The sequence below is a fragment of the Xylocopa sonorina genome, chromosome 8 (assembly GCF_050948175.1).
Source record: "Xylocopa sonorina isolate GNS202 chromosome 8, iyXylSono1_principal, whole genome shotgun sequence".
NCBI classification, from domain to species: Eukaryota; Metazoa; Arthropoda; class Insecta; order Hymenoptera; family Apidae; genus Xylocopa; species Xylocopa sonorina.
This window is the reverse complement of record NC_135200.1, coordinates 7797061-7815176: the sequence shown is the minus strand read 5'-3', so window position 1 is coordinate 7815176 and position 18116 is coordinate 7797061. Positions and strand designations below refer to the sequence as shown.

The window sequence follows — 18116 nt, the reverse complement described above, 5'->3', positions numbered from 1 at the left end:
GTTTTTACGTGCTTATTGAGGAACTTTTATATATACTTAAATACTTGATATTTATGTAAAACGTATCGACATAGTTTGTCCATCTGAAACATTAATATTCTGTTACACGAGATTTGTAAAGTTAACAGATTATCTACTATTTGTGTCTATTAATTATAATAGTTTGTACTGTAGCATAAAGCGACCAGGTGACGCTTGAATATAAGCAGAAGCAATTATTTTACTTCGTTTAATTTATGTTTTGGGAATAAACATAGTAAGCGCAGAACCAACGGCACGCCAGTTTTGATCAAGGTGGATTACTTTGCTCGATAATTTAATGTAACCTACTTTCCCTTATGTAACATTTCTTGGCTCCAATGGTAAATGGATTTATTCGAATCTGTTCTTTCGATAATAAAAATTTTAATAAGAATAAAAATTGATAAAAATGTATTTATTTTATAATATTTTATAGATCTCTAAAAGGAGAAAATCATTTGCAATATATTTTCTAATCGTTTGCAAATCATTTTTATTATTTAATATCATTGACCAAGGAAAATGTTAGTGGCAGATAATCTTTATCGTGGTATCGAGAATTGCAAAATTATCCGGTATTTTGTTTTCGCATACTTTCTGTGAGTCGTATATTTTACTTTTATGAGATATTTTAGTAAAACTGTTAGGTATGCACTTTGCATGTCCACGTCTTCCGTGGTACATAGAGTTAGGTTAGAAGAAACCTTTCGTAGTACGTTCGCGTGAGCAGCCACCGGCGAGGACGTGATTTGAAACTGGCACAAACGGCATCAGCCCATAGAACTGCCAGCGCTAGGAATTGGCGCGTGTCATAATAAAGTTTCGTTCATGCTGCTATCACCCAGACGGGAAGTTAATATTCCTCGTATTGATTAGGATATATAATATGAATATTATACTTGGGATTTCCCAATTATCGGAAAAACGAACGTGAACTAATTACTCGCTCGTCTCCATTTTCGCAACGTATTCACACTTTATTATACAAATACACGAACTATTTTCAATTCCTATTTTCAAGAAATAGAGATCGAGTGAATTTTGAGAACTTTGAAAGAGTCGATGGAATTACCCTGTATATATGACGAAACAGCGATAAATGATAGTAACGTGTTGAACGACTCCTTCGAAGCTCAGAAATGCCGCGTTATCTGAACGAAATCGGTCGGAGACGACGTTATCGACGAGGAACGTGGCTGCTCGTCACGTTGACACTAAGAAAGCCGTATCTGTTTTCTTCAGGTATAGCTTTCCGTGTGCGGTCGCAACGGCGACATGAAATATTTAACGAACACGAGATTTAGGTCGTGGTACTGCGCCAACTTACGAGCGCCCGTACTACTTGGCCAAGTAATCCAGGACACCGTGTCCCACTAGCGAAATTGTTAACCTCATTGTCTTTGTTGGTATTGTTGCTCGCAAATTGTAGTTCGAAATTATATTTGCACCGGATTATTTAACTTTGGAATGATTCGTGTAAATTATGGCAGATGGTAGTCAGACTCAGGCTGTGAATCGAATGTATTGAAACTTCTTTTTCGTGGAGCTAACGTCGTTTCAATTATAAAAGAGTTTAAACTGTAGTGACTTCGAAAAGGAATGAGAACAGCGATATTTTCGTATCGCGTTCCTTCGACACAAATTCCTAAGTTAAACATTTTCGAAACGATCGAGTGTTACCACAAATCGATAACCCGATGATATCATTGTTATCGAAATTTCCGTGGTCAGAATCGAGGGACGACGCATCGTAATTGAGGCGTAACCAGTGACCAAAAGATGCGTCCGGTTAGCCGGCGTCATCGATAACAAAGAGTGTATGCTAATGAGGGACGTGCAGCGATTTCGCGATATCGCTCGTTTGATACGCGTGCCTCGAATCGAATCTCTCCGCGCGCGCGCGCGCGCACGCGTGGAATTCCACGTTTCCCTCTAGAATTGCATTCTCGAGGCCTCCGTCGCATCACCTTCTTTCTCGAACAATTGAGTCGCGATGTTATTTGTCGAACCGAACCGTAGCCGAACGAATACCTCGCTGAACCCCCTCGTGGAACTGGAAACCGATTCGCGGCACCTCCGACACGCGACACGCTCCCTCGTCACCGATTTGCGCCGTGCAATTTGTCCTTCGATGCTGATCGACGCGGTCTGAGTTGGGGTTGCAAGTTTGCCACGTGAGACAGTAAAGGGACGAAGTATTATTGAGTTACGGTTCCTACAGCTACGAGAGTTCAGTGCAGGTGAGAAGTTTGTAGGGTGGATTCGAGTTACAATTTAAGGGTAATGAACTGAAGCGAAGAGAAATTTATGGAGTTAAATTGGAGAACATTTGAAGAACGTATACGTTGAAGCGATGAAATATATTTTAATGACTTCGCAAGGTATTCCGTGGCTCGTATAAAATCGTTCGCCTACTAACTTATTAATGAATAACTGTTCAGTGACTCGCGCGAACTGGAGCGATACGCATCTACTGTCTGCACAGTTCGAGGTGAAAGAGTGCGCGCTTTTACAAAGGGTGTACGTGTTTTCGTTGCGTGTGCGGCCGCGCGACCATATGGACGGCATGTGCAGGTTTGCTTTTCATACGGGCACACGTGCAACCCGGAATGGGTTGGCTCGAGCGACCGTGGACGCGATTACTCGACGACTGAGCCGTCGCCACTTGCTAATGCGCGTTAAGTAAATTAGAATGACGCTCCGCGGTTATTGCCCGCCTAGTCCCTCGCTAATGCGGATGGGTTAATGAAAACGTAGCCCGTTCGATATCCTCGCGACGCGTTTACCCTGTTGTATGCATCTCCACGAACGTGGAAAAGCAAACGAGTCGACTTTTCAGTAATCATTTTTACTTGCTTGCCAAGATTCTGTTTTGTACAAATGGTACGATCGATTGGTGGTTATGCTGCACGAAAAAGTAAGTCGTAACTTCTGGTCGCGCGAAGATCGATGAGAACAGGATTTGCTTTCGTCTGAAAACGTCATCGTAGTACTGTGTACTATAATTTCTGGTGCGTAACATCTGTAGAGTTGCTCCGCGGTCTCCTAAGCCCGTGCTGAATCAGTAAATCCCTACTTGGCATCGAATGCGTGGGAGAGTGTATAAAATGCAGATACACGGGGCTAGACGGCTGAAAGGGAGCCTAGGTGTACGGTGACTCACGTTACGCTCGTATAATCTAGCATAGTACGTTCCGTTGGAATCGTTGCCCCATTGTGTCCCCGATTTTAGTGCAGAGCTCTACTGTACAATCTCTTGCTTTTCAAAGCTAAACCTTTTTCCTCCTTTTTTAAGAGAACTTTCCATTCGAAACGGTGGTTTTATTATCACGGCGTGAGATGCGCCTATTTCTTCTACCAACTCGGAAACCGAGGACGAACAAAATACGAGATTATTTCAACTAAGGCAAAGGTTGATAAAAATAGGAATCAAAGAAGAAGTCGTATTGAAAAGTTGTGCTGTACGTTTAGAGGATTGTTATTCAATCAAATCCAGAGTAGATTGGATTTCTTGCTTAGAGTGCCTCAAATGGCTCCACGTGCCATGTATTCTTTGTTGTGTAATACGGTTGTTAGGGAGAGAAAAAAGAAACGAGTAAAAGTAGAAAGTAGAAGGTACTATTCTAAGTGCGGATGTTAAAGTAAGTGTTATATAGTGTAACATTATTTATCATTAGCTGCAATTTTTTAGTTCTAGTTACTAATGATAATAGTATGTAATGAGAGCCACGAGCAGAGCATAGAACGTAGTAAGCGCAGAAAGCAGCGTCATTGTGGCGAAATCCAGGAATAATGGACTCTTATCATTTTTCTTCCTGACCCTTAATCAGGAAACATAAGGAACACCAGGAACACAGTTCACAGGAAATTTATTTATCGTCCTACACGGGAATCGCGTGGATGAAGCTCTTTTTTTCAGATGGAAATCAAGGAAACGTATAATTCAGTTTGCAGAGCCGCGAGCAAGCAAGTTCGCGTGGGTGGGTAGATCGATGAGCGTTAAAATCTCGAGATTAATCTGCGGACCCGCGAAAGAGGAATAAGGCGGAGTTGGAACTGGTTTCTACGCGATGTAATTATAATGTGCGCTGTGATAACGTACTTGGTGATCGATAAACGGTACCATTCCGAGAGTCTAGAATTTTTCAGGCGAAAAAGAGCTTAGAGCCGGACTGCCTTTGGTATAATTTTTTGTCGAACAAGCAAACAAATCGTCTGCCCCTCTTTTTTTAAATTTCCAGTAATCTTTATTTGATCATTCTGAATGTACGTGTTCTTCGTATCAACCTGTTCACGCAAACGAAACGTTTAATGAAGAATAATGATTAACGAGTCACGCAACGTAGTATTTTGTACGTACAGTTTTTTCCCTCTATCGCGATTTAAATAATCGAGTGTAAAAGGAAATTGCAACGTCCAATTTTTCACGAAGTGAAATGACTTCTATGTACATACGTGTGCTTACGGAAATTATCCGCTGCAGCTGTTCTACGGAATTTATGATTTATGAAAGTGCGGAAGTCGTATTTATTTTCTTTTATTCTACAAAAATGTTAGATAAATGATCATTAAAGTAGCGACTACGTATGTATATGCAACAGCTGTGACTTAATTAACTAGCAGTCAACTAACAAGTATTGTATATATTTGCACTAATGTGCACATCAGTGCAGATATAATGAAATGTAAAAATGTTGTAGATAGTCGCAGGTGAAAGTAGTTGTTTACAAAATAGCGAGGTATTTACCAGGTTTCCGTTTAGATCGCGTCTAACTTTAGCCCGGAACACAACGAAAATCGTGAACCGAAGAAATCATTGCAAACTTTCTATTTCGCCACGGAACATAATATACAATTGTACGGTGTAAATGTCAGCCCACATGTCGACACAATTTCTGTCGAAAGGTTCTCGAAACCTTACCAATAATACTTCTCTTGACCCGTTCGTGCAAACGCAACACTTTCCGTGTCAATCGGAAGGGAGTTGCGGAATACGTTGTAAGAAATGCTTTCTAAACATTTTCTCATTCTTCTCTGTATAATTTTGTTTTGTGAAGTTAATCGTCATGGCATATTTTCTAGTAATATACATTTTAATTAACCTTTAGATAGCATTTCCATGGAACCGAATTCTCTTGTAATTATATAGAATTATGTGCTATGAAATGATAGGATCTTTAACGAACCTGGACTTAATGAACCAGTCTTATAAACGCAATACTTTTTTTTTATCTCAGTCATCTATTAAATTCTCCTCGCTGGTATAACCAGATTTCTATTACTCAAATGGTAACGATAAAATGCCTGGTATTTATCGGTGTTAGATTAAAACGATGGACGGATAAGCAAGTAACCGTAGGGCGAAACGGGGGATGTTAAAGCAGCCTGGGTGATACAGTATTCCTTCTAACGTATCCGAGCAACGACCTCTACAAAACAAAGGGATCAGTAAGCAAAAGAAGGGCTTGGTCGACCCTACAGGTGCCACCTGGGGCTTTTATTCAGTTATATACACATTCGCGAGTGACACAAAAAGTCAGGGGTCCTCTTAACGAGGGTGGGAATAAAACTCAGTTTCCCTGCGGCGCCCTTAATTAAAGGTACTTCGCCCATTGCAAATTAATGATTTCGGTTTCGCGATGTACAGTACACCGCAACCGGAAGCACCTTTGCCAACTAGACTAGTTGGTCTGTCTCGCCAACTTTACTCTCCTATTCTCTGAGTTTGAAGACGTTTCTTGTCAAGGATAATTTCGAATTCTTTTTTCTTTGAACTGATTGAGTCTGTGGATTGAAGAATAATGTGAGTTCAAAAATCAACCAATCGTGCCATTCTTGTATAATTCGTTTAATTGACCCGTTTGGTTAGATCCATAATTAGTCGAAAAACGGAGGAAAACCTCAATACGAACCACAAAACATTTCCTGGGATCGATTACCCCTCCCATCTTACCGGAAACCGTGCGTACAGCAGAGAATTTTTTCCCCACGATAAGAATCCCGCATTTTCTGTTCATTTTTTAATCACACGCCACGCGAGAGGGAAGAAAAAAGGGTAGCGTAAACGCAAAACACGTATCTCGTCTATCCTTTCCGTAGTTCATTCCGTGATATATTCGCATGCACGTTGAACGCGACTGTCTACGTTTTTTTTTCTTTGCAACGCGAAAGTTTCTCACCGTTTCTCACAACAGGTCTCGCGAAAGGGGTGCGCCACCCCGCGTGACCACTGCGTGTCCGCTAATCATTGTCGCGTGTTGACCCTGAGAGAGTTGCAGCGAACGATAAGAGGCAACAACCGGGGCAAGTTAATCGGGGCCAATGGGATCGCGAAGAGAAGGGAGCGGAGGGGTAGCGGCGAGGAAAGGAAAGGAGTCAAGGCGAGGCTGGCAGTCGTTGCACTCGTTTGAATTGTAGGGGATTGTTGCTGCATCGCGCTACTCGACCAGGTCGTATTTAGCTCTATCGATTTCCTTGTTCTTAATTAGCGCGATCGACATTTGTTGTTGAGGATTTACTGGATTAGGTCACTAGAATCTCAAGCTGCCCAGCTTTTCTTTCGTATGGAATAGGGGCGAATTTATTCGTTTTCTCTTTGGACTATTGTTGCGGATGATTCATTTGCAACATTCCAGTTGATTGTTAAAAATTGCTAAAGATAAAGTAACAGCAAGTATTGTGAATTCTTAATATTCTTGAAATATTTTTTATAGCACAATTCTTCGTTTTACTTGATTCGCGGTTTAAGAGATGAATAATCAAGAAGGAAGTGTTCACACTTTCTGTGGTTGTTCAGTGCGCTGATAAGATCCGCACGATTCATTGTTTGCATCGCGAGATTACGTAACTTACGTCAGAAATGCCACCTTCGCCGTTTTAATGCGGCGTATCGTGAAAACACCTCGTGTCTGAGTTACTTAAGTAAATTAGCATCGCGCCAAGGGCACTCTGGAATAATTCGATGTCACTTGGAACAATTCTACCTGAAAAAATCTACGGAAATCGTAAGAAACACGTATTGAAAAAAATTCCAATAGAAAAACACTGATTCGCAAAAATTATCCCTATCTAAATACATTTTAATATTACATAATTCAGTACTATATAAATTGTAACATATTTTCTAACGAATGATCCGCTAGAAGATATATATTCCCTTTTAACATAAAACTTATCGATAACCTGATTAAAAATGCCCGCTCGTACATCACTGCGAGGAAAGCCTCTCCAGCATTGAACCCTTTTTCTCTACAACCCATTAACCATAAGCATAACGAGCGAAACACAGTTGAAACAAGAGCCAGCTCGTGGGAGCAGGAACAGCTTCCTGCAATAACAATTTCATTACTCATCCAACATGATAAATGTCTCGTTTGATCGTTCGCAACGACCCGCTCGGTCTCCTGGCGAGAGCTCGGGCAGAAGCGAAAAAGTGGCTACGTTTTTTTCCCCCATATCGGGTGCATGGAATTTTCACGTCAGAGAGAGAGAGGCCGGCAGTAATTTCCCGCGAAGCTAACGACTTCGCCCGTAACTTTTCCGTGACAATATCGCCGCCTCGCGTACCGTGTGCTTAACTACGCTCCGCAAACTTTCCAACGGATTCCCGGACGGTTGGCATTTCAATTATCTCGAGTTTCAATTAATCGAATCACGTTACGACCGGAGATGGGATTAAGTTCGGTGTGTGCCGGCGAATCCGAGTTAATTTTGCTACGAAACTTTTACTCGACGCGGTTCGATTACTATATATAGGAGGCGACGCTCGAAACTGTCTATTTGTAAAGTGTGATTATGTAAGATGAGTTTCGAATTTTCGCGCAGAAGCACTGACGCTGTTCAAAAACTTGCTCGAAAGAAACGATTCGAAACTAAACTTCTCTCTCTCTCTCTCTCTCGCTCTCTACCTCTCTCTGTCTCTTATAGGATTATTATAAGCGATATGCAATGATAAATCGATCTACAATATAATCCGATTTCTTGTATTCGTAATATTTAATAATACATGTTGTAATATACCATATACGTGTATTGAATATATCCGCATTGAATGTATGTTTAATTTATAATTTACAATCACAACACAGTGCTGCACAATAAAACAGATGCATTATGCATAATGTGTATTGCGATTCTTCCGCATGAATTCAGTATTGGAGACAAAACATTATCGTAGGTGAGTCACAGTTTTGTGCTCACATATAATTGTGGAGCTTGACGGGGAAAGGATATCATACCACGCTGTAGTATAATTTTACAGTCGAATAAATTTTAGATAAAATACTCTTCCGCAAATTTGATACCAAAAATTGTATCTAACTATTTTAAGCGAAATATTAAAACTATTAAAACTCTGTTCAATTTGTTCTAGACTCGTTAGTGTAGCGCGAAAGTACGTACATATCTCCTCTTTTCCAAAGTACTTACAGAGCGTACACGAACCTATCGTTACTTGGGTGCTTTGATCGCGTGCCTCAGTTTGCAAAATGAAAAAGATCAAGTCGAACGGGATGCACGCGGGTGGATTACACCGATGTCCCCCGACAGATCGAATATTCATCCCGTTAACGGCCCTCGATTCCCACGGAGAGGGTGTTCCTCCCGCACAAAGAGCCTCGAGTGCCGTCTTTGCGCTCGAGCCCACTACGTTGCAAATTACTATCCGACTCTTTCTCGCCGTTCCATCGCGAACCCGCTGCTTTCCGTCGAATCGAAACCGCGAACCTCCTTCTTCCGTTTTCGTGCAAATATTTGCGTAGTCGACTCGTGATTCGGTGGATCTCTGTGAAGGGTATACGATCACTCTTCGATGAAACATTTGGAGGAGATGATTTTGAAGATAAAACAAGATGGAAACAAAGAGCAACAAAATTGCAGCGTTAGATGCTTCGTTACCAAGAGAATGGACTTTGAAAATCCATGCGGTGGCGATGCCTTATAGACGAAAGAACGATTAGCTACAATCTCCCTGAAAATTATTTTCCAAACGTGCAGAGACGCGTTGTAAAATTAATCTCTGTTGAGAATTAAGCGAATCTAATTTTTGCAGGTCCCGCGAAGGCGGTGAGTGGTCTCTCGAGGAACAGTAGGAGGCGTCCGGCAAGAGGATGCCGCTGCCGAAGCGACTGGTGGAGCCTGTGCTCGTCGCACGCGGCACCATCCCCGAGAACTTTCCGTTGCCCTCTGAGCTCGAGGCTGTAACGAATGGCACGTTGGCCAACACCATCAGGCAACTCTCCAGCCTGTCCAGGCACGCCGAGGATCTGTTTGGCGAGCTGGCGAGGGAGGCGCACGGATTGAGCGACAGGGCCAACTCCTTGCAGGCCAGGATAGACCGACTAGCCGTGAAAGTTACGCAGCTCGACAGCAACGTTGAGGAAGGTTCGTTGATCGATCGATTAATTGCGTTTCTTAACACGTTAGCTTTGTAACGCGTGGATACGTGTACATTTTTAACATTATAATCCTAGAGGTTACAATTTAGAAACGTTACTAAAGAGTAGATCATTTTATACTACAGAAATGATCACCATTAGGTATTGTAATTAGTGTTTTTTATCGTTTCAACCACTCTGAACAAATTGTACTTTGTAAATACAAGAAATCGTCGAGTCGTTCGTTCAACTAATATTTTCTCTGATATATCGTTATACTTTTTCGTTCTAGTCTCATTGCAAGATATACACATGAGAAAGGCGTTCAAGAGTTCAGTGGTGTTCGACCAGCAAGTCGTTTCAAGGGACACCATGCCAACTGCGATGCTGGAGACTTATCATCAATGTGATACACCGCCTCCTCTTGACAAACTCAACGTTTATAGGTATCTCACTTATTTCTAGTTATAATTTTGATTCGACTACTGCTGAATACTAGTTTTGAAATTGTTCAACGTTCAAATTGAACTTATAATTTTCCAAAAATGTTCTCATCATATGACAATCTGAGAGGTGATAATAACAAGATTGAAATACGAATTGCAGGGAAGACGGTAAAGATGGACTGAAGTTTTATACGGATCCGAACTATTTCTTCGATCTCTGGAGTCAGGAGATGCTCAAAGATACCGAGAAGAAGTTACACGATCGGGGGAAAAAGGTAAAGGAATCTTCCTCCCATCCACACTTTCAAAAAAGTGCACCTCGACCTTTTCTCTTCTTTTTGTCACAAACTCTTTCTTTCGGATATAGGAGAAATATAAAGATCAAATTTATATTTTGCTTCTTTTCTATTTAACAAAGCTATAAGAACGAAATATATATATATACACACAATTAGCTAAATCATTGAAATACATTCGAGGTGCGCAATATGTTACACGGTATGCATTATATTTATATAAAATAACAGTAGTTATTTTCTACTTGTACATGATTAATCTACGTACGATTCTAACGATTGAAAATGTCCCCTTCGTTATAGACCGAGTCTGAATATGCCGAACCGTTCAGAGAGGCAAGTCGATGGTTTGGATCTTTGTAGTTTTTTATTACCCTTATCCAGTTTTAATGAATTATCGATCGCCAACCACTCACTCATACATAATCAAGCTCTCACTTCTTTTGTGGTTTTTCATTAACCGACCTTTTTGCGCTGATAGAGATTGCGCTGATAGATGCTCGCTTTTGACAGTTTTGTAGTTTTACATCGCTAGGATTTAGCCGACGACATCACATTCTTCAATGTTCGTCCTTGGCAAAGAAATTTTTTATTGCGCAGACCGAACGCTGATTGCAATTTTATTTTGTTATTTTTTTTTTGTCTTTGAGTGGCGAATTGCTCTGTTAACTTAGTAGAACGCGTTGAGTGTCGCGTCAATTGGTTAATAAGATTTTGTGTGGACCTAGAATTCAGATTTGAAAGTAATAATTCAATATTTGACACTGGAAAGTATTTCAATTTATCTCGAAGGAAACAAGAAGATACTGTAAATATATGTACTGCGTTCGATCTACGCCGAGGAGTCCCTGATCGACACATCCCATCTCTGTAATACAAGTTGTTTCCAAAGTCGAATAGTTTGTCTCACTACCATAATCACTTTGTCGATCACTTTTGTAATGCCGTTCTGTGCCAACCATGCAACTTTTTGATGTACTCAATAGAAGACTTTCATTATCATTCACCGAGCCATCTTGCAATATCGATGCGAAGCCTCATGATCTCCGGCTATTTCAGGATTATTTTCTTTTTCCTTTTCGATCTGTCACGTGTCACGTTGTGGGAAATAAAATTGTAAACGCGCGTCACAAGTACACCTCACAAATCTTACTACTTTGCGGTTCACGCATTTGAAATTGCTGATTTAGATGAAGAAGTTTGATTTTTTAACTATTTCTGTGACTCAATGGTTTGCAATCTTTAATGAAACTAATTTTTAAAACTTAGCTGTGAGATTGGTAATTTCTTTATTTCTTAATTGCTTATGCGTTAGCAAGTTATTCAAACGTCTGAATTAGTAGAAATATGCTGCACATAATTCATGTTCAGCGAATAAACAGGATGAAATGAATCTGGTATTATAAGTAACAAAATGACATTCTTTTCATTTATTAATTTGGCTGGATACATTTTTGTTTCATTCCTTATGCACTATTTATATTTTAGTAGATATTAAATGTTATTTTTAATCGTATCAACGACTTGCTGTTTGTATAGCTCACAATTTTTACTGTAACTTCGATTTTGATTGCTTTTACCTTACTTCACATCTTTCATGACAAGTAGTATGTTAAATTCTTCTCTATAAATGGAATGTTTCTTGCATTGCTATTGCCACAGTTTTTCAATTACTAAATCTCATAACCGTTCGCCCCCTGTATGAAATTGTCTTCATCGTATCTCCATCATAAGCAAGAGAACTCTAATGCAATCAACGATCAGCAATTTCACATGCACCAACAATTAACTAACTAATTAAACTGTACATTTTCCTGAACATACAAAAAAGATGACCACAAATTACACTCACATTACACTTGACCGAATCACTATTTTTATTTCCTGCAAAACCTTCACATTCAATGGTTGATCCTGTTTGCTTCAGAGTCTCGCAAAAAAAAAGAACAAAATATAGAACAGAGAAAAAGTAAAGGTTTACTGGATCAGCTATTGAGTCATATTTGATTGATAAAGTTAAGCTTGTCTTGCACCTTTGCTACTGCTTCGCAGTAAGACAGTTAGTTTAACGATGAATTTTTGTCGTACAGCCGCATAGGCCTCGGAACGAGGGTGGCGGAGGCGGCGGCGGTAGGCATAAGAAGCGTATACGACAGCCGCATAATACGAGAGAAAGGCAGAGACAGTTGGCCGTTGGTCACGGCGAGTACATTATGCCGCCGCAAGGTGTTCAATATAAGGCACCCCACAATCTACCGGACGAATCGTTACTGGGTTTGGTAATGACCGAACCACGGCCACCCAGGCCAAACAGCATCGAGCTCAGACGAAGTTATCAGCCGGAGGAGCAACACCTCTACAGCCCTCCCTCTTCTGATCATTATAGGTTTGTACTTCCTTTTTTTTTGGATACTTCAATGAATCATTTATTGGTTTTCTATTTAATGCAACTGGATAGAAAAGTCTGAGAGGATCTCAGTACAGAATATAAATGATAATTGAATGGAACTTTATTGAAAGTAAATGCAGCAGTGCTATGGATTGCATTGTAAGGGATTGTATTGTCGCGTGAAAGGCATTGTGGTCTTCATCTGAACAAGAAGGGTGAATTCAGAGCAGCCAATCTATATAACATTTTTTCGTTTCAATATCGCCTTATTTAATTTTAATTTATTCAGATCTCTGGAGCATTTCTTTTGTGGAGAAGAAATACGAGAATTATTGCCGGAGAAGTTGGATTGTACAAGTAAATTAAATATTTGAAAACTATATTTGATAGTATTGTAAACAAGTAAATTTATATAGGAATTGAATAATTTTATTAACAGCAATAAGTATTTCGATACTTTTTTTTAAACCACACCAATTATGATGAATCAATTACAACAATTATTTTATTACTTATAGCCGTTGGCATTAATTCAGTTCACCATTCATTACCAACGTTATTCATTTGATTTCGTTTCATTTTATGCTAGTAGGGCAGAAAATTACGTGGTCCAGGGTTACGAGGACAATTTATACGGTTCGCACTATGGCACGGGTCAAGGACAAACGGGTAGCGAAACGTACCAGAGCCCTGGTGGTCAGAGTACTCCAAGCAGGGGTAGTAGATCGCGACCGACGCAACCACCACCAGCTCCACCAAGCAATACTTCTAGCAATTCAACGCCCACTGTAGCCTCTGCTAATAATACTCCAACGCGAGGAAGATCGATGAGCACTGGTAGAGACACCCTTCCACCACCACCCCCGCCTCCTGGTGAAAGTATGTCTCCTCCTCCCATGAATGGTAATCATATTAATATTTCTATTCGACGAGTGGAATGTAATTAGGAATGAGGATTTACGTTTTCGCGGTATGTTCCTTTAATTATTTATCTGTTCTCAAGGTCAGAACCTTATCATATAATAATTTTGCTTAGTAGTTACCGAATTTTAAAATCTGCTTTATTCAGATTCATATAGAAGTACGTTTTGTGTTAACCACTTTTACCTTATTAATTTTTGCAGGTTCAATACCATCGCATCTACTGAATAGGAACGGAAGTCGTTCGAACAGCCCGCTACCCAGTCATCACTCTACACCCACACCACCGAATCATTCGACACAGATAGGACAAGATGAAACGGACCCAGCACCGCAAGATTTACCGCCTCCACCTCCAACTCCTGATCCTACACCGCCTAGAACTATTTCTCCACCGTGTAATATTCCACCACCGCCACCGCCACCCCCGCCGCCTCCTGTTGCTAATGGACCGTCGCCCCAAGTACCGTTAACGAACGGCGACATTGCTAAAATGATAGCGACCAATCCACCCAAGTTGAAACCGCCGAAACCCTTGAAGAATATCGTGGACGGGCAATTGAGGAAGCCTGTTAATCCGAATATCCCCCTCGTCGATCCGCGAAACGATCTACTTAAAGCGATTAGAGACGGTAATTATCCTGTTATTTAATCAATGAACATTATTTCTATGCGGACAAACTGATGTGGCACAGTGAATATTTTGCTGTAAAATTTCTCCAAAATGGAAGGTGGACAAAGTCAACAAGTTTTGCTCTAGAAAGCTATTGGATCATCTAACAAGCAATCTGAAAATTATGCTTTAAACTAATTTTGATAAAAATCTATTTTGTTACGAATGTAATTTATAGTTACGTGGTTTCGTATTCATGCGGCACACTACGTGGGTTGAAACTTCAAAAATCTATTCATTTTTCAGGAATAAAGTTACGTAAGGTGGAGAAGATCGAACAGAAGGAAGTGGAACGCGTGAACGCATTGAACGACGTCGCGTCCATATTGGCACGTCGCGTAGCCGTTGAGTTCAGTGATAGCGATTCAGCGTCGGAGAGCGAATGCGACAGCGAAGGATGGGGCGAGCAGGAAACGAATCTCGCGTGACCCAGTTCGTTAGCATCCACTGCCACTGTCTCTTAAAGAAACGGCTGACGATTCTTTTGTTTTGTTTCGTTTGGACAGAATTTTGATTTCAGTTGCTCGCCGTACAACGTCGCCGTCACGCGTCTTGCTCGCGTGAATTCGTTCAGATTCGGTATACAGCAAGGGGGCATCGAATTTGAAGCTAGAATTCAGCGGATTCCGTTGCTCGATTTTTTACGTTGACTTTTGTTAATACAGAGAGGAAACAAGGCGCGTATTATTCTAAGTAGCATCACTAAATCTACGATTGTAGTATTATAACAACGATTATTTTTATTATGCATTATTTTGTCACCTCTAACAGGGTTACTTACTTTTTTTGTTACGAATGAATATTTAAGAATTTTTTTGTATAAGGCGAATGAAATGGAATTTGTTTTCACGTTAATCGCAAGCTCAATCGATAGGCATGTATTTATCCGAAGAGTACAGTATAAAAGTATTTAGTGTTTCTCAGACGATTCTAGGAATTGTCAGCCGGAGATTTTTTTTTTATTTATTTTGCGAGAATCTATAAACGATGAGCGAGTAGCAAAAGTCTAAGTTCATGTAAATTTAGAATATTTTCAAAGGACTACACGATACTTTTTTCCTTTACCGTCTAGATACTTCAAGTTTGTTTCATTGTTACAAATAAAAACATGAAAGTTAACAAAGCATATTTTTTCCGATTCTTCGACATTTTAAAACAGAATTCAACGAACGTAAGGATGATTATCTCGAATAGTAAAAAATAAGACAGGAGAGATAGTAAAGAAGTAAGTAAGTAAAAGAGCTAGTACTCTAGATAGTAAAGAATAAGAATGAATAAGAGGAGAAGGCACGCACACGAAGTCAGGCGTCGTTTTCTGATTGTTACGTGATGTCGATACAGAGGAAGTGTTTCCTTTTCGGCACATTCCATGATGATGCACTACTAACGCTACGAAACGAAATAAATTTAACTTTTCATTTCAAACATCCAATTGTCTACGTTACGATGAGATCTACATGTAAGGTAACCCTAGAAAGACTACGACAGACTCTTCGAACACTAATTAAAAAACACTGAAGGTGTTCTATTTATCTCTTTTAGAAACATTCTAATGCAATTATTGATCACTTTTCGTGTCGCTTATTTGTCTTCGAGGTACCGAAGAGTCAATTTTAGTTTAACAAAGATACTATTCAAAAAAGAAAAAATTATTACGTATGCAGATCAGTTAAAGTTTTAGTATTTTTAAAATTTTCTCTTAGTAGCGACAGTATACTATCTTTTATGTACTGGAGGCTAGCGGTTGGGGTGCGAGAACAGAAAAAGTTAATCCAAAGAAACTTGTAGAGTAAGTGCGAGGGAAAAAAATGACAATGTTTTTCTGATTATCAAGAAATATTGTTACACTATTTCTTTCCTAACAAACAAAAAGTACAATAATCATAAAATTCTTGTTTTAAACTAAGGTGAAGCGTAGTCTCAGTTGAAAGATGAGAATACATGAGAGAAATGTAGGAAGAATAAAATTGAGATAGCGCATGCCTAGCTATAGTTTTCCGTGTATTGTAATTATTAGAGATGTCTCGTCTTTCTAGGGTTGAGACCCAAGCGTATGCTCTATACATATTATAATGGACTGTACGTGAAAGGGCGTATTGTACCACGTGAACTAAACCAAACTGCAGAGCTAATATTTTTGTTCTCCTTTCCGTGTATAAGTCTGTAAAAATACCTCTACTTTAAACCGTTTTTGTATGCTTGTCGACTAGGTAGGTACGTGTACGTGCGCTCTGTCACAACGCGAGTAAACGTTTGGAGTTTTCCAATCTTTTTTTCCTCTATGTTTCCAATGTGATCTTCCATGTCGCGATTGAAATGCAAAGCGATGTCGTGGAGAATGGAATGTTCATTTTTGCCAGCGAAGTGTCGAAAACCAAAATACTCCGATTTACTTGTAAGATGTAAGGAGCAATGTAATTACCGAACGAGTGAGAGGATTCATATTTTTTAGCATTTAGAGGGGGGAAACTCTAATAATAGAGGAGATATACTACTGTTGCAATGAGGATTACAGTTGCCAATTTTAAGCATAAAAAAGAAAATGATTGTGATTTATTTTGCATCGATGTTGGTGAAATATGATGACTATTGGTAAGATATGATATATATGTATACATAAACACTATATATATATACATACGTATTGACCGTTAAGATTATTGTATAATCTTATGTGTTCGAATGATGGGTGAAATGTTCAGAAAATCCGTTTTTATCCCACTCGTTTCTCCGATATTTAAAGAAACCAAGAGGAAGTCTTCGTCGTCTAAGAGAGAGAAAGAGAGAGAGAGAGAGAGGGAGAAAGAGAAAGAGCAAGAGTAAAGTTAGGAGAACCTCTTGTTGGTTAGTTAGTTGGTTTAATTAGCAGTTTTTCTTTTACTAAGTACGAAAAAAGGTTCGATTGACTCGAACCGCGCGAAAAGTAATTTATATTTAATATTAATGATAATAATAATAATTTTCGCTGACGTTAGGAAACAGCGTTTTATCCTGTATAAAATACGCGATAATTAAGGAAGCGATGTTGAATCGCTCCGCAGTGCAGCATACGATTCAGCAACGACACGTTGTACATTCATATGATTTAAAATTATAGTCAGAATGCTATTATATATAATAATATTGTAATGAACAATTGATCAGTCTCGTCTGTACTGTGTTTATACATATAAAAAAAATATATATATATACATACAAAGATAATATAATTCGCAGTATATAAATTCGTTAGGCGTAAGACTATTAGATGTAGGAATATAACTTCTAACTACTTCGCCAATTACGATACAGTATTTATGGAGAATTTTGTAACACGACGAAACAATGAGAAGGCGTTTTGGTTGTAAGCTTGAGTATCGTGCAACTTTGTATGAATGTATATTATTATATCGTCGATCGTGCTTTCCGCGAGGATTATTGCGTACTAAACTGTTGCGAAGCTGTTGTACCTAAATAAGACGGTTATTCCAAAGCTTAATTAAGGGAACTATTCTTGTCTCCGCTAAATAGACGCGAGAGGAGAGATCAATGATTGTTTCGTACCTTCGTTACCTTTTGCTTTTCTACATATAAATCTTATACTCGTCGGGTTTTCGAAGTTCATTTTTGTTGGTGCAAAATAAATATAAGTCTCTCTCCTTCTCGGCTATCGATAAAATGATAGATGACAAATTTTCCAGTAACTCTAAAATAATAAGATTAGCTCACGTACTCCAAATCCATTGCAATAAAATATTTCATCAATCGTGTATAATAAAAACAAATACATATGTCAAACAAAAAACGCAACCATAATACCCCTCTATGACGACTACAAATATACGACGGTATTATTAATAATAATAAATTTGTAGCAAATCTGTACAGAGCCAAATAAATCAAAAACTTTCATAAATCGAAGAATTATCGATTTTGATTAAGATGTTAAAACAATTGAAGGAAAAGCGTTAAGCATATTTTAGCCAAATATGATTTGAAATTTTTCTCATTTCTAGT

The 18116-nt window shown here is 39.2% G+C and overlaps 1 protein-coding gene across 6 annotated transcripts in view; it reads left to right on the top strand.

Moving 5' to 3' along the window:
- Scar (wiskott-Aldrich syndrome protein family member 3 SCAR) overlaps nt 1–15543 on the top strand; it is a 35221-nt gene extending 19678 nt beyond the window's left edge. For 3 of the 6 annotated variants that reach the window (XM_076900041.1, XM_076900042.1, XM_076900040.1), the window contains exons 2-9: nt 9071–9402; nt 9688–9841; nt 10002–10116; nt 10441–10473; nt 12228–12523; nt 13116–13429; nt 13651–14079; nt 14367–15543. In XM_076900041.1, coding sequence (XP_076756156.1) covers nt 9129–9402; nt 9688–9841; nt 10002–10116; nt 10441–10473; nt 12228–12523; nt 13116–13429; nt 13651–14079; nt 14367–14548 — 1797 coding nt within the window. In that variant the 5' untranslated portion in view covers nt 9071–9128 and the 3' untranslated portion in view covers nt 14549–15543. The remainder of the gene's footprint in view (nt 1–9070; nt 9403–9687; nt 9842–10001; nt 10117–10440; nt 10474–12227; nt 12524–13115; nt 13430–13650; nt 14080–14366) is intronic. The other 3 variants (XM_076900044.1, XM_076900046.1, XM_076900045.1) reach the window with 3 other exon arrangements.
- The last annotated feature ends 2573 nt before the right edge of the window (nt 15544–18116 follow it).